This window comes from Cydia pomonella, chromosome 14, assembly GCF_033807575.1.
Source record: "Cydia pomonella isolate Wapato2018A chromosome 14, ilCydPomo1, whole genome shotgun sequence".
Lineage (NCBI taxonomy): Eukaryota > Metazoa > Arthropoda > Insecta > Lepidoptera > Tortricidae > Cydia > Cydia pomonella.
The window spans coordinates 4,248,378-4,262,279 of NC_084716.1; the positions used below are offsets into that span (position 1 = coordinate 4,248,378).

General features: G+C 35.2%; 1 protein-coding gene across 1 annotated transcript; it reads left to right on the forward strand.

Moving 5' to 3' along the window:
* The first annotated feature begins 1,969 nt into the window (after nt 1-1,969).
* On the forward strand, nt 1,970-2,902 carry LOC133525319 (uncharacterized). The gene has a single exon (XM_061861607.1). It carries the CDS (start codon nt 1,970-1,972, stop codon nt 2,900-2,902), a length of 933 nt encoding a protein of 310 aa, XP_061717591.1.
* Nucleotides 2,903-13,902: the final 11,000 nt, after the last annotated feature.

A 13,902-nucleotide genomic window follows, 5' to 3' on the forward strand; every position in this document is an offset into this window, starting at 1 on the left:
GTTTACGAACAACATTTATTCAGACAATTGAAACAAAAATAAATGGAAAATTTGATAGTTTTTGTGAGACTAAGACAGCAAGCAGACAAAAGCAAATTTCATAAATGAACACTGTTAAAAAAATAACAAACAATTATGACAAGCGATTTCATCAGATAACTGTACGTACTATGGACTGTGTACATATACAAATATAAGTTCAAGGTTGCAACTATATATATATATATATATATATATATATATATATAGGTCCTGAGATAGTGAAACAGGTGTAGGCCAGTAATTTGTAATTTAATCACTGACTTTTATATGTATCGTGTAGGTCAATCTTCAATGTAGGTAAAATAGGTAGATACCCATCCTTATGTGCCTACACCATTACCCCTTCCTCTTTTTTACCAAAAAAAAATATTGCGAGGAAATAGACACAATTGCAACAAAACACAAGTTTATTACTTAACTAACACTCTATAACTAAAAACACTGTGTTGCAGCAACACTTAGCACTATGCATAGCCGGCGACCGGTGCGCAACAGGCGGTGTAGTCGCCAACTGTTTCTGCACCCAGTTCCTGGCTGTGTTTCTGCAGCGATGCCACAGTACACATAACAAAATCACCCCAGACATTATTGACATGACCACCAACACCAAACTTATTGTACCAAGTTGATATTGGCAGTCGTTCGTCACTTTCTGTGTTTGAGTTATAACACTGCTGCTCTTGTCTCCTTCTTTACTCTGCCCCCAGCCCATGGTTGTACACAAAGTCTACAAAGTATAGAGTTTTAAATAGATGGTAACAATAGAAATTGAAATTTATAATGAAAAAAATGTAGAAGTATCTGTATATTAACACAAAAAATCTTGGTATGACAAAAGATTACACCTTTTTAACCCAAATCATACTTTTCGAAGGCTACATTCATTTAACATAGTAAAATACAACTTATGTTATAACATTAATGCACATTATATTCTTGCAACATTATACCTATCGCATCGAGGCGTTGTTATTGTACTCGCTATAACGCTGCGTCTGTAAATCGCACTGGCCTCTTTACAACACGTCCACTGCGCGTTGTTTTGACGGGTAGGGTAAACTTGCCTAAAACGTAACCTACCAAGTTCTCGCATAGTGAAACTGCAGTAGCGACACGAGTGTTAGAAAACAGAACTACTAGTCCGCCATGTTGCGTTACTCGAGTGTCAACTCCGTGCTGCTGTCCTGTCTTAAATTATTCAAAAAGTAAGTAATTTTGCTGATTTTGAGTAATTTTTTTGGTTCATTCATAACGTTTTCAGTTCTATGCTATGTTAGTTATGTAGATAAGAAATTTTATGCTTATTTCTACACTTGTTTACGTTTAAAATGACTTGACGTACAGACGCTAACCTGGCAGCCATTTTTGCGCGGCAAATTTGAAATCGTTATTGATCTTGTACCTAAATCGTACTCGACACTTTGCTTTATTTCGTACCGGTACGAATTAGGAATAACTGTTTATTTTTTATTTAAGGTTGACATGACGAAGCGACAGTACAATACTTGGTCAAGTGACAATATGGAAAAAGCCCTCAAAGGGTATAAAAATGGAAGTTTAAGATTTAATGAAGCTTGTCGTGTATTTAATATTCCAAAGCCAACTTTTCGACGCCATTTAAAAGGGTTAAATGTGCACGAAAAAATTGGACGTCCAAAATATTTGACAAAGGAAACGGAAGAAGAGCTAGTGAAGCATGTTTTAGAACTAGAATCTAGTTTTTTTGGCATCACTGTGCGTGATTTACGTCAACTGGCATACCAGTTAGCGGAAAAATATGGTTTACAACATAAATTTAATCATGAAACTAAACTGGCTGGGTGGAAATGGTATTATACATTTTTGAAAAGCCATCCTCAAATATCATTAAGAACTCCAGAACCGACATCCATTGCTTGCTGCAAAGGTTTTAACAAAAAAAACCGTTATGGAGTTTTTTGATAAGTACGAATCTGTTCTTGATGAAGGAAAATTTACAGCCCAGCAAATTTACAACGTTGATGAGACCGGCTTGAGTACTGTGCATAAGCCTCCAAAAGTATTAGCTCTTAAGGGCAAACATCAAGTTGGTGCTGTTACAAGTGGAGAGCGGGGTTTAAACACAACATGCATCTGCTGTATGAACGCTGCTGGAGAATTCATTCCACCTATGCTGATTTTTAAACGCAAAAGAATGACAGATGATCTTAAAAGAGGAGGACCACCAAATACAGTGTACAGTTGCTCTGATAGTGGATGGATAACTTCTGAGTTATTCGTTGATTGGCTGAAGCATTTTATCAAGTCTGTAAGGCTAGAAAAATCTAAAGAAAGGCAGATCCTTCTCATTTTAGATGGACATTCGACGCATACCAAAAACTTAGAGGCTATCAATCTCGCACGTGACTATGGTATTGTAATGCTGTCCTTGCCACCTCACACCACCCATAAGCTTCAACCGTTGGACCGATCGTTTTTCAAACCTCTGAAGCAAAATTTCAACGCGGCTTGTACATCATGGATGAGAAATCACCCTGACTGCGTAATAAAGCAGGCAAACATATCAGAGCTTTTGGGGATGTCATACCGTCGAGCTGTTTGCATGGAAACAGCTATACACGGATTTGAATCTTGTGGACTATGGCCTTGTAATCGGTTCAAAATCAGAGATGACGAATATGTTATATTGAACGAGGATTGTGAGGAGCAACAAAATGTAGGTTCATCAGTTAGCTCCCATTTGGCTGTGGAACAACAAAACCTTGAACCGGATCAGCCAGCAACATTGACGTCAAACGCTAAACCAAATGCTGCACAAGAAAACCATACTCCGGCACCTTTGAATCCAGATGGTAAGGAGATTTCAAAGTTAGGTTTTTAGACAGCATCACCTTTAAAGAGTTTAATTATGCAAAATGACGAGGGTAAAGAAAATCAAGGCAACAATAAATTACCAGAAATTCGGGCAACCATGCATAGCTTGTCTCCATTGTGTAAACTAACGACTAAAACTAAAAGGGTTATTAAAAATAAAACAACTTCTCAAGTACTCACAGAGAGTCCCTATAAGAAAGAATTAGAAAATAAGTCAACAGAGTCAAAAAATAAAAAACCCACCGAATCAAAAAAGAAATCAGTGTGTAGAAATTTAGGTAACCAAAAAAGAAAGAATTCCATTGATAAAAAAATTACGAAGAAAGCCAAAAAAGAAAAAGAAGACAACAGCTGGTATTGCTCATTTTGTAAAGAGAACAAAAAAGAAGACATGATACAGTGCACCTATTGTGAAACCTGGATTCACGAACTTTGTGCCGGAGTTGACAAAAAAACTCGTCAATTTATTTGTGATGATTGCAAAGAATTAGCACAAACAGTTAAACATGCTATCCTGCATTAAAATGTCATCTTATACCGATGTGAGCTATGTGAGATGATAAAAATGAAGCCAAAATATTGATTAGAATAGTTACTCATTAATAATTATTACTTATTATGTCAATTGATGTGATTGTGAAACTGATATTAATTATAGGATCTCAACTTTGATATAAGGATATACGGGTACGTTTAACGAACAACTAAACCTAAATCGTACCTTTTCTAGTTTTTTTTTAAAGTTATTTTTCTCAGAAGTTATTAAAGTATATGTTTAATTTTTAATTTTTGTTGGTTAGTAAATAAATAAAGATTCTTTGAATATGAATAAATGTTTTTTTCTCGCACTGTTCACAGGATTTTCGTCTGTAATTTCCGTATCGTTAATTACATATGCTGGTTTTAAACTATCTATGGAAACGGTCGTTTCCTTATTTTCCAATTGAATAACGAATGTCTTATCTTTCCTACTTATTACTTTATAAGGTTCGTCATAAGGAGGTTGTAGGACTTACGTACTTTATGGACAAACAATGAACATGAATTTCTGTGATTTGGCGGTCTTGGTTTTAATTTACCTATGGAATCCCTAAGCTTTTGCAAGTATTCCGAATCCGAATCACTGACCCTGACATCTTCATAACATTCACCAGGTAACCTTATTGTTTTTCCATACGCTAACTGAGCTGCGCTCACTTCCGTGTCACTTCTAGCGCGGCACGCAAACCTAGCATGATCTTTGGTAATTCGTCTGTCCAGCAAGTCTTAGCACTAAGGCGAGCCTTAAGGGCTGTTTTCATGCTCCTATGGAACCTCTCGATCATGCCATTACTTTGAGCATGATAAGGGGTTGTACGCAATTTATGGACTCCTAGGTACTTCATTCATTGCTTAAACAAATCACTTTCAAATTGCCTACCACAACCGCTTGTTAAACACGTGGGGCAACCGAAACGAGTAATCCAACCGTCATACACTACTCTGGCTATATCTTGAACCGGTTATGCTTCAGGCAAACCTGAAAACCTGTCTATCATTGTGACACAGTAACGATAACCTTCGCTGGTTGTTGCTAACGCCCCGGTAATGTCAATGTGTACGTGCGCATAACGATCAGATTCCGCAAATCGTTATAAGCCTGACACTGTATGACGTATTACTTTCCTTTTTTGACACCGTATACACGATGCTAGTCCATTTAGTAACATCGGCATTCATTTTCGGCCAAAAACAATCTCTCGTAACTAAACGCTTCGTAATTCTCATACCAGGGTGACTTAGATTATGCTATGCTTGTTTTCTAAAATTTCAGGTAAATAAGGTCTACCCTAGTAGCATTTACCGTTGGGGTATCGTTGCCACGGAATGCCAACGGTTGGCATTCCGTAGGGAGATGGATGCATGAGTGATGGTGGCATGGTTGGAATGAGACGCTGGACAGACTGATCAGATTCCTCGAAAAATGCAAGTCCAAAGAATACGAATTAATTAATGCCTCAATTTAATAATCATCAGGTGGGAAGTTCGTTCACCAGAATTAGTTCCATACATGGTGGGTCGTTAATTATATTAAATAGTCAGTTAAAATTTAAGGAACGTAAGGATATTGTATCCATGTCTGTTGAACGGACTATAGAACTAAGTGCAGTAGAATTGGAGCAATTTATTGTTGTCTGTGTGTATAGGCCGCCATTAAGTAATTTTGAAATATTTGAAAGTGTAATGGATTCTGTGCTACTTAAAATATCATCTTCTAGTAAGAAATTATTTATATGCGGCGACTTTAATGTAAATATTTTGGAAAATTCAACAATGTCTTGTAGATTGTTGAATCTATTCAAATCTGGTAATCTCAACCACATGTTTATGGAGCCTACTAGAGTGACTGCTACTAGTGCAACCTGTATAGATAATATTTTCACTGATATTGTTCCTATTACTAAAAAAGTTATCAGTAATTTAGAATCAGACCACTTAGGTCAATTAATGGTATTTGAGACATTAAGGAAAAATACTTTGAGAAAACAAATAACTTTTGTACCAGTAACCTCGGACCGCGTAGAAAGAATGAAGCAAAGTCTAGTTCAGGCGCTACCCTTTTTGTCTTCCGATATGGGTCCAAATAGTATGTATAATTCATTCTTTCACACTTTTATGGATCATTATAATGCGATATTTACTTCAAAATCGGTCGTAGTTAGTGGTGCATCAGTTTTTAGTGAGTGGGCTACTGCGGACTTACATCAACGAAGACGTGCACTGTATGCCTTGTATGAGGAACGGCGGTTTAACACGAGTGATGAATTTAAAGAACATGTCAAGCAATATTCGAAAAAGTTTAAAATAGATTGTCATATAGCTAAGCGAAATTATCTAAGTCAAAGAATAAAAAATAGTCCCAACATTATTAAAGCAACCTGGAAAGTAATCAATGTGGAGACTGGTCGCTCGAAACACAGAGTGAATGATTTTAAACTAAATATTGATAACAAAATTATAGATTCCAATTTAGAAGTAGCTACAGAATTTGAAAATTTTTTCACTGACGTACCAGTTTTCACAACTAAGGATTTAAATTCATCACCCTCATCCGCTGTTACTCTATTAAAAGATAACGCTCCAGAGTGTTGTGGAGATTTTCATTTTGTACGTGTTTGTACCTCCGATGTAGTAAAGGCGTTTAATTCGGTTAATGTCAAAAAATCGAATGACCTCTGGGGAGTCTCTGTCCATGCTGTCAAATCCTTAGTAGAAATTATAGCGCCTGACTTAGTAATTATATTTAACAACAGTGTTGATTGCGGCGAGTTTCCTGATTTAATGAAACATAGTAAAATAACTCCTTTATTTAAATCGGGTAGCAACTCTGACCCCACTAACTTTAGACCGATATCTGTGCTACCAACGTTAAGTAAGATTTTTGAAAAATTAATTCTTTCTCAATTAGTACGACATTTTAACGTCAATAATTTAATGCATAATAAGCAGTTTGGTTTTACACGGGGTCGCTCGACAACCGATGCTGGTGTTGAGCTAATTAAGCATATCTTCGATGCCTGGGAGGAGTCACGAGATGCTATAGGTATCTTCTGTGATTTGTCTAAGGCCTTCGACTGCGTTTGTCATGAAACATTAATCAGGAAACTACACTATTATGGAGTTAGAGGAGCGGCACTGGATTTACTTAAGTCCTACTTAAATGGTAGAATACAAAGGGTCGATGTGAATGGACAGCGATCACCGGGGTCATTGGTCTCTATGGGTGTACCACAGGGGTCAATATTGGGACCTTTCCTGTTCCTTATCTACATAAATGACTTGCCATTCCTTGTAAAGACCCACCATGATATAGTATTGTTTGCATACGACACTTCACTTATTTTCAAAGTCAAACGACAGCAACAAGCTTACAATGATGTAAACGATGCTATTTCAAAAGTAGTAAATTGGTTCAATGTTAATAATTTATTGTTAAATGAGAATAAGACTAAATGTATTAAGTTTGTCACTAGTAATGTAAGGCATGTAAAAACAAGTGTCATTGTGAAGGATGAGGAATTGGAATTAGTTGATAGTACAGTTTTTCTTGGTATAACTTTAGATTCTAAACTCCAGTGGGGTCCCCATATTGCTACTCTTTCGAATAGACTGAGTTCTGCAGCTTTTGCAGTAAGCAAAATCCGTCAGTTAACTGATGTAAAAACAGCTCGATTAGTATATTTTAGTTACTTCCATAGCATTATGTCATATGGTATTTTACTGTGGGGTGGTGCTTCAGATATAAATACCATTTTTGTTCTGCAGAAGAGGGCTATTCGAGCAATATATAAAATGAACCATAGAGACTCACTGAGAGATAAATTTAAGGAAATTGACATCATGACAGTGCACTGTCAATACATTTATGAGAATATTCTGTATGTGCATAAAAATATTGCCGATTTTAAGAAAAATTGTGACATTCATAATATTAATACTAGAAATAAACATAAGTTCGCCGTGCCCTTCACTCGGCTCCATAAAATTAAAAAATCATTCATGGGTAATTGTGTGAGATTTTATAATAAACTTCCAAACCATATTACTGAGTTACCAATTAATAAATTTAAGAATCATGTAAAGCGTAAACTTATTTCTAAAGCTACATGAATGATAAAACCACACAAGACTACATGAATGATAAAACAACGTGGGATTAATTGTGATTCGAAATGATTAATTATTTATTATATTTGAATAATGATGATGAAATGGATATTCCAATGCATGTATTTCCTTTGTTGTTTTTATTATATTTGTTTGACATTTAGAATTTATTCTAGAAACAATCTAGACTAGTATTTTTTATACATTTTTTTTTTTGTATGACTATATTTTGTGAAAGTTTTAGTATTAAATTTGATCTATGAATTATATTCATTAGTATTATATATGGAATAATATTTACAACATCAATAAATTGCTCTGATAATTAGATTAAGATAATTATATGTAATACTGTCTTACTATTCATAAGTGCTTGTTGCTAGGCCTACATGAATAAAGTATATTTGAATTGAATTGAATTGACCAAATCTGCATCGCACGCACATACGACAGGCCCTGCAACAGATATGTCTTGGCACCCAAAAAATATTGTGAAGAACATTTTCACCTTATGAAGATTAGTTGCCAGGCATATCACTACATAAATAAGGGCTACCAAGTGCCAACACCAACATTGGCCATGGTCGAGTACGAAATGAGAGAAGCGTACGAAAGGCGTTTCAATTTGACTGCCGACTATGGCCATGCAAAATGGAAAACACACTTGAAAAGTTTAATGGCTCAGGAACAAACACCCAGCGACGACAGTGGTATTTACACAATACAAGATGAAGTCCTAGATGCAGTCTATTGCGATGAGCCAGATTATGACTCAGAGTGTATAGACGCACTAGGACTGGAAACATGTCGTCGCTCCAGTGCCAGTGCCAGTGAATCTCATGTGTCGAGTAAAGTGTGCGATAGTCAGAGTAAAGTGTGCGATGGTCTAAATCTTATAAATAGTAGTAAGTTAGAATGTAGTAAGTTAGAATACGATAGGCAGTTACGACAGTCGGAAGTAAGAAATGATTGGCAGTACGAACAGTCAGAAGTAAAAATTGATAAATATAACATTAATTTATACTTCTATGACTGCCAATTGTCGAAAATTTTATAGCCAGTATTGTCCCTAGATTTTAAACTATTTTAATGTTGTAAATAAAATTGTTTGACTGCCAATTGTAGAATATTTTTAACCAGTATTGTGCCTAGATGTAAACTGTAGATTTTAAACTATTTTAATGTTATAAATAAAAAATTTTGACTGCCAATTGTGGAATATTTTTAACCAGTATTGTGCCTAGATGTAAACTGTAGCTGTAGATTTTAAACTGTATTTTAATGTTATAAATAAAATTGTTTGACTGCCAATTGTAGAATATTTTGTGTCTAGATTTTAAACTGTATCTTTGATGTCGAATATTTTTAACCAGTATTATGTAAACTGTATCTTTGATGTCGAATATTTTTAACCACTATCGTGTCTAGATTTTAAACTGTGTTATAAATAAACTTGACTGTATCTTTGATGTCTCGAATATTTGTAACCACTATTGTCTAGATTTTAAACTGTGTTATAAATAAACTTGACTGTATCTTTGATGTCTCGAATATTTTTAACCACTATTGTCTAGATTTTAAACTGTGTTATAAATAAACTTGACTGTATCTTTGATGTCGAATATTTTTAACCACTATTGTGTCTAGATTTTAAACCAGGTGCGCATACAGTGCCTGCACTTCGCTTGTACGAAGTATAAAAGAAATAACGTCAATATGATAGCGATTACTATGAGCACCATTCCGAAATAATTCAGTTTCGTGTCCACTTGACCAGTGACACTGTGGACTTCAGCTATTGCTATGTTGTTGCTTGGTGTTTCTTCTTTACTTTGGTTATAGCCCATTTTAATTAATAATTCACAATTTGTTTACAGTATAAAACTGAAAAATGTACGTGTTGCGCACAAGCAAGTGAAGTAGTCTCAACAAAAATTACAATATTCTACTTTAAATACATACACAAAACAATTACGCAATGTCACAGCACATCATTTTGCAAAATTTCGTGCCAGCAATAAGATGAATCCAAGTCCAAAGTATAACATCAGCTCTCAGCAATTCTTATTGCTATTTACAACTAAGTAGTTCAACATAATAACCGTATAATGTCAATCAACCATTACTTGCGTTTACCGATATGCGATAATATCTTATAAATGCTAAAATGGATTGGACAATTTAATAAAAAAAATTATATGTATGTTTTGTACATAAGTGTAAAAATAGAATGTATAAAATATGAATGTAGACCAATGTAAAATTTCGACATTAAAAATTCATAATAGTATATTAATTCCTTAATTAGTGTTTTATGTGCGAAACTATATATGCCGCGAATCTATTCGTCAATTAAAAACCTAACCGGTTTGTTTATAACTCTACCACTTCTAGTGGTACGCGGTGTCGCCTTAGCTTCGCTCTCGCCTCGCGCTGCGGTGGAGTCGCTTACATTAGTACTCTCGCTGCTGTCGGTAGCTACGTCGTCGTTCCAAAAACGTAAGCAGGTTTCAATCGGTCAATTGAGATACGAGCTTGCCTATTTGGAAATTGTACTAAAAATACTTTTTCGTCTCTACTTAACACTTTAAAAGGTCCCATATAGGGTGGCTGTAATGATTTCCTCACGGTGCCATCCCTGACGAAAACGTATTGACATGATGCTAATTCCTTATGCACAAATAAAATGCGGTTGTTACGTGATCCCGCAGATACCGGTTTGTACTGAGATATTGTTTCCCGAATTTTATTTACTAAACTACCTGGATCGCTGGGTTCCGTGATCCCGTCGGGGTCATCACTTTAGGGTTATATTAGGTAGTTCCTGAAGGTGGGGTAGCGAGGTTAACTGAAACACTGAATTTACTAACTTGATTATATTATAAGTACATGAAAAATTGTCAGGTGTTACATGACTGATGGTTAAGGCGAAACTGAATTACATATAGCGGGGAGGCCCGCACTGTAGCCGCAGGCACTGCCTAGTCAGCTCATATCGCGGTACACGCGCACTTGAATATGAGCTGACTGACTCCATTTCATTAAAAATATATGTTTTAATCCCAACACCCAAACCCACACAAAAACAAGCATAAGACGAGCATAATAGAATAAAAACAAGTAAACATAGAAAACTAACATTACATACACAAATAAAATGAATAAATAAGACAACTGTTAGAACTAGACAATTTCTTCCGAAGTTCTTTAAGCCAAAATAGAAGCAACGTAATTCCATGTTTAAACTTGGACATAATACAACTAGAGTACAGTTTGAAAATGTTTTTAAACCATCCTCTAGTACCATCTAAAACGAATATTCTACAGTTTTGGCAAAAATGTAAGATAACAAATCCCCAACTTTATATATTGGCAAATGTCACACTCTCGACATCCCCAACTCAAGTGAGCGTGGAAAGATTATTCTCTTCGTTAAAATTCGTTCTGTCGAATTTGCGCATGTCGCTTAGCGATGAACGCATTGACGATATTCTATTAATAAGAAATAATCACCTGTATACCAAAAATTTGGTATCAAATTAATGGTATGCAGGTGATTATTATATATAAGTTTCTAGGCTGATTTTAATACCTATTTGTATTACGGATGAATGTCACGGAGGTGACGTCATAGAAACTTTCGGACTCCAATCCCGCTATTTACCGGTTCATTAGGATTTTAAACCTTAGTTATTAAAGACTCGCAATTTTTTCTCATGCCGCAGTTCGAAAGTCTTAACATTTCGCCAATTAATAACAAAAACATTTTGAGAATCAATTGACGAATCGCTTAAATTTTCGAACTGCGGCATGAGAAAAAATAAGAGTCTTTAATAACTAAGGTTTCAAATCCTAATGATCGCGTGAATAGCGGGATTGGTGTCCGAAAGTTTGTATGAATTACCCTCCGTGACGTTCCGCCTTTAGGTCTCACAAATGCAGTGAGATTTTCTTCCACTAAATTATGTTTTATTTTTTAATCAGACTATTATAACAAATAACCAACCTGAGATGTGGTTATTGCAACATTTTATGAGGACTCGATTATTATTTTAAAAAATTAGAAATAAATAAGTGATACCTGTGTCTTTCATTTTCAATTTATTTTTGTTTCACTTTCTACTGTACCTAAGTGCTAAAGTTTATAAAGATATGGGTCAATTCACGGAAATCAATTTTTATTATTTCGTCATTCCCCGTATCATCATTCCCCTTTTTGAGTGTAAGAGAATGACTACTTGTTGGAGTGAATAAATAAATACATACATACATACATATTATAGGACATTATTACACAAATTGACTAAGTCTCACAGTAAGCTCAGTAAGGCTTGTGTTGTTGGTACTTAGACAACGATTTATATAATATATAATTTACAGTACATATGAGGCTACTTTATAGCACTAGTGCGAGAAGTAGCATATTACGTTACTGTGTCGAACATTTAAAGGGCCATATGTACTGTAAAACGTTGTACGATACATGTGCGAATAGGTAATTCGCAACTCGTGTCGATTTAAAACACTCCCTTCGGTCGTGTTTTAATTTATCGCCACTCGTTTCGAATTTCCTATTTTTCGCACTTGTATCGTAATGTACTATACTTAAATACATAGAAAACACCCATGACTCAGGAACAAATATTCGTGCTCATCACACAAATAAATGCCATTACCAAGATTTGAACCCGGGACCATCAGCTTCATATGACGAAAAGATCTTGATAAGGAATATATTATAGTATTTTATGCAACAGTTGTATAAGAAGGGTCAAAAAAGGCGAGTGGCGTGAGTTACAATGCGAGCCGGAGCCGAAGGCGTAGGCGAGGCGTAGGCTCGTAACTCATGAGGCCCTGGTACTTGCTACTTGCTAAATTAAATTTTTGGACAGTTTTTTCTCAATTTTGGCCACTGTAGCCTACGGAGACTAACAAGCAACGCTAAGCGGTCTTCGTAGTCTATGGGTGTTGCTATATTACGGGTGTCACATGCGTATTTCTGACTTATGAAGTAATTATTTTTACTATGCAACCAAATGAATATTTTGTAAGTTGGCAGCAATGCACTTAGTTTAAAACTGTATTCGTTTTGGTTTTGTTAGGTTGGTAGCCATTAATCGCAGTAACGTTATAGCGATTAAAAGCACAAGAGCTTTTATGAGGAATAGACAATATAGACTTTTCTTGAAACCTTTTATGTATGTTCTTATATATTCGTGTTAATGAATGCATAAATGACAGATAACAGTAGAGGAGTAGGAAAAAATAATAATATGTTAAAATAACCAAGATTAAAAGGTCAGTTTATTTATAATTTGACGACCGGTCTGGCCTAGTGGGTAGCGACCCTGCCTATGAAGCCGATGGTCCCGGGTTCAAATCCTGGTAAGGGCATTTAATCGTGTGATGAGCATGGATATTTGTTCCTGAGTCATGGGTGTTTTCTATGTATTTAAGTATTTATAAATATTTATATATTATATATATCGTTGTCTAAGTACCCTCAACACAAGCCTTATTGAGCTTACTGTGGGACTTAGTCAATTTGTGTAATAATGTCCTATAATATTTATTTATTTATTTATAAACTAATTTATTATGATAAGTGTGGGTAGGAACATAATAACAGTCGGTAGAATCTGATGAGACAAGTATTTAAATAAATCTTTACTTCGAACAATGCTCAAATATTTTTATGATTTCGTACATAACATAGCGCCTCTTTACACTAGGCACATTCAACAATTAATACCAAAACATAAATACATACATAAAAACATAAATACCAAACGCCTCGGATGCAGCTTCCACGTAACGTACATTATCAGGATTCTCTGTTTGAGTAACTGCATCAACCAACTTGTACTTTGGAGAAATTGGAGATACTGGAGATAGGCTTGTTTCTGTTTGTTTAGATTCATACTTCTGATATTTACAGTCGCATACAGTATCCCAACTTTGCCCCTGTTGAAACTCGAAATCGGTACTTCTTTAAACATATCTGAAATCGGATGATTTCAACTTAAATATGTAAACAAGTACCCACAATACAATGATGCATCGCATAAAATAGTAATGGTTGATATTTATAACCTTCAGTGTTTTCGGTTTCCTTTGATTTCATATTCCGTGGGTTTATGTTTCGAGTTGGGCGGTCTTCTTTATCATCACAACCTGGGTCATTTATTACATGCTCTGAAAAAAAAAATGCAGACCGATTCAAAATGTATTTCAAGTGCGTTTTTATACAGAATAATTAATGATTACATTCATCTACATCATCACATTAGTAGGTATTTTAAAGAAAGCTCTTGCCTCCAACTCGTGCGACAAGTAGGCATCATTGATATCACAAGAATG

Bases quoted from the DNA above. Each gene is read 5' to 3' on its own strand.
- LOC133525319 (XM_061861607.1), top strand. From the start codon at position 1,970: ATGGAGTTTTTTGATAAGTACGAATCTGTTCTTGATGAAGGAAAATTT.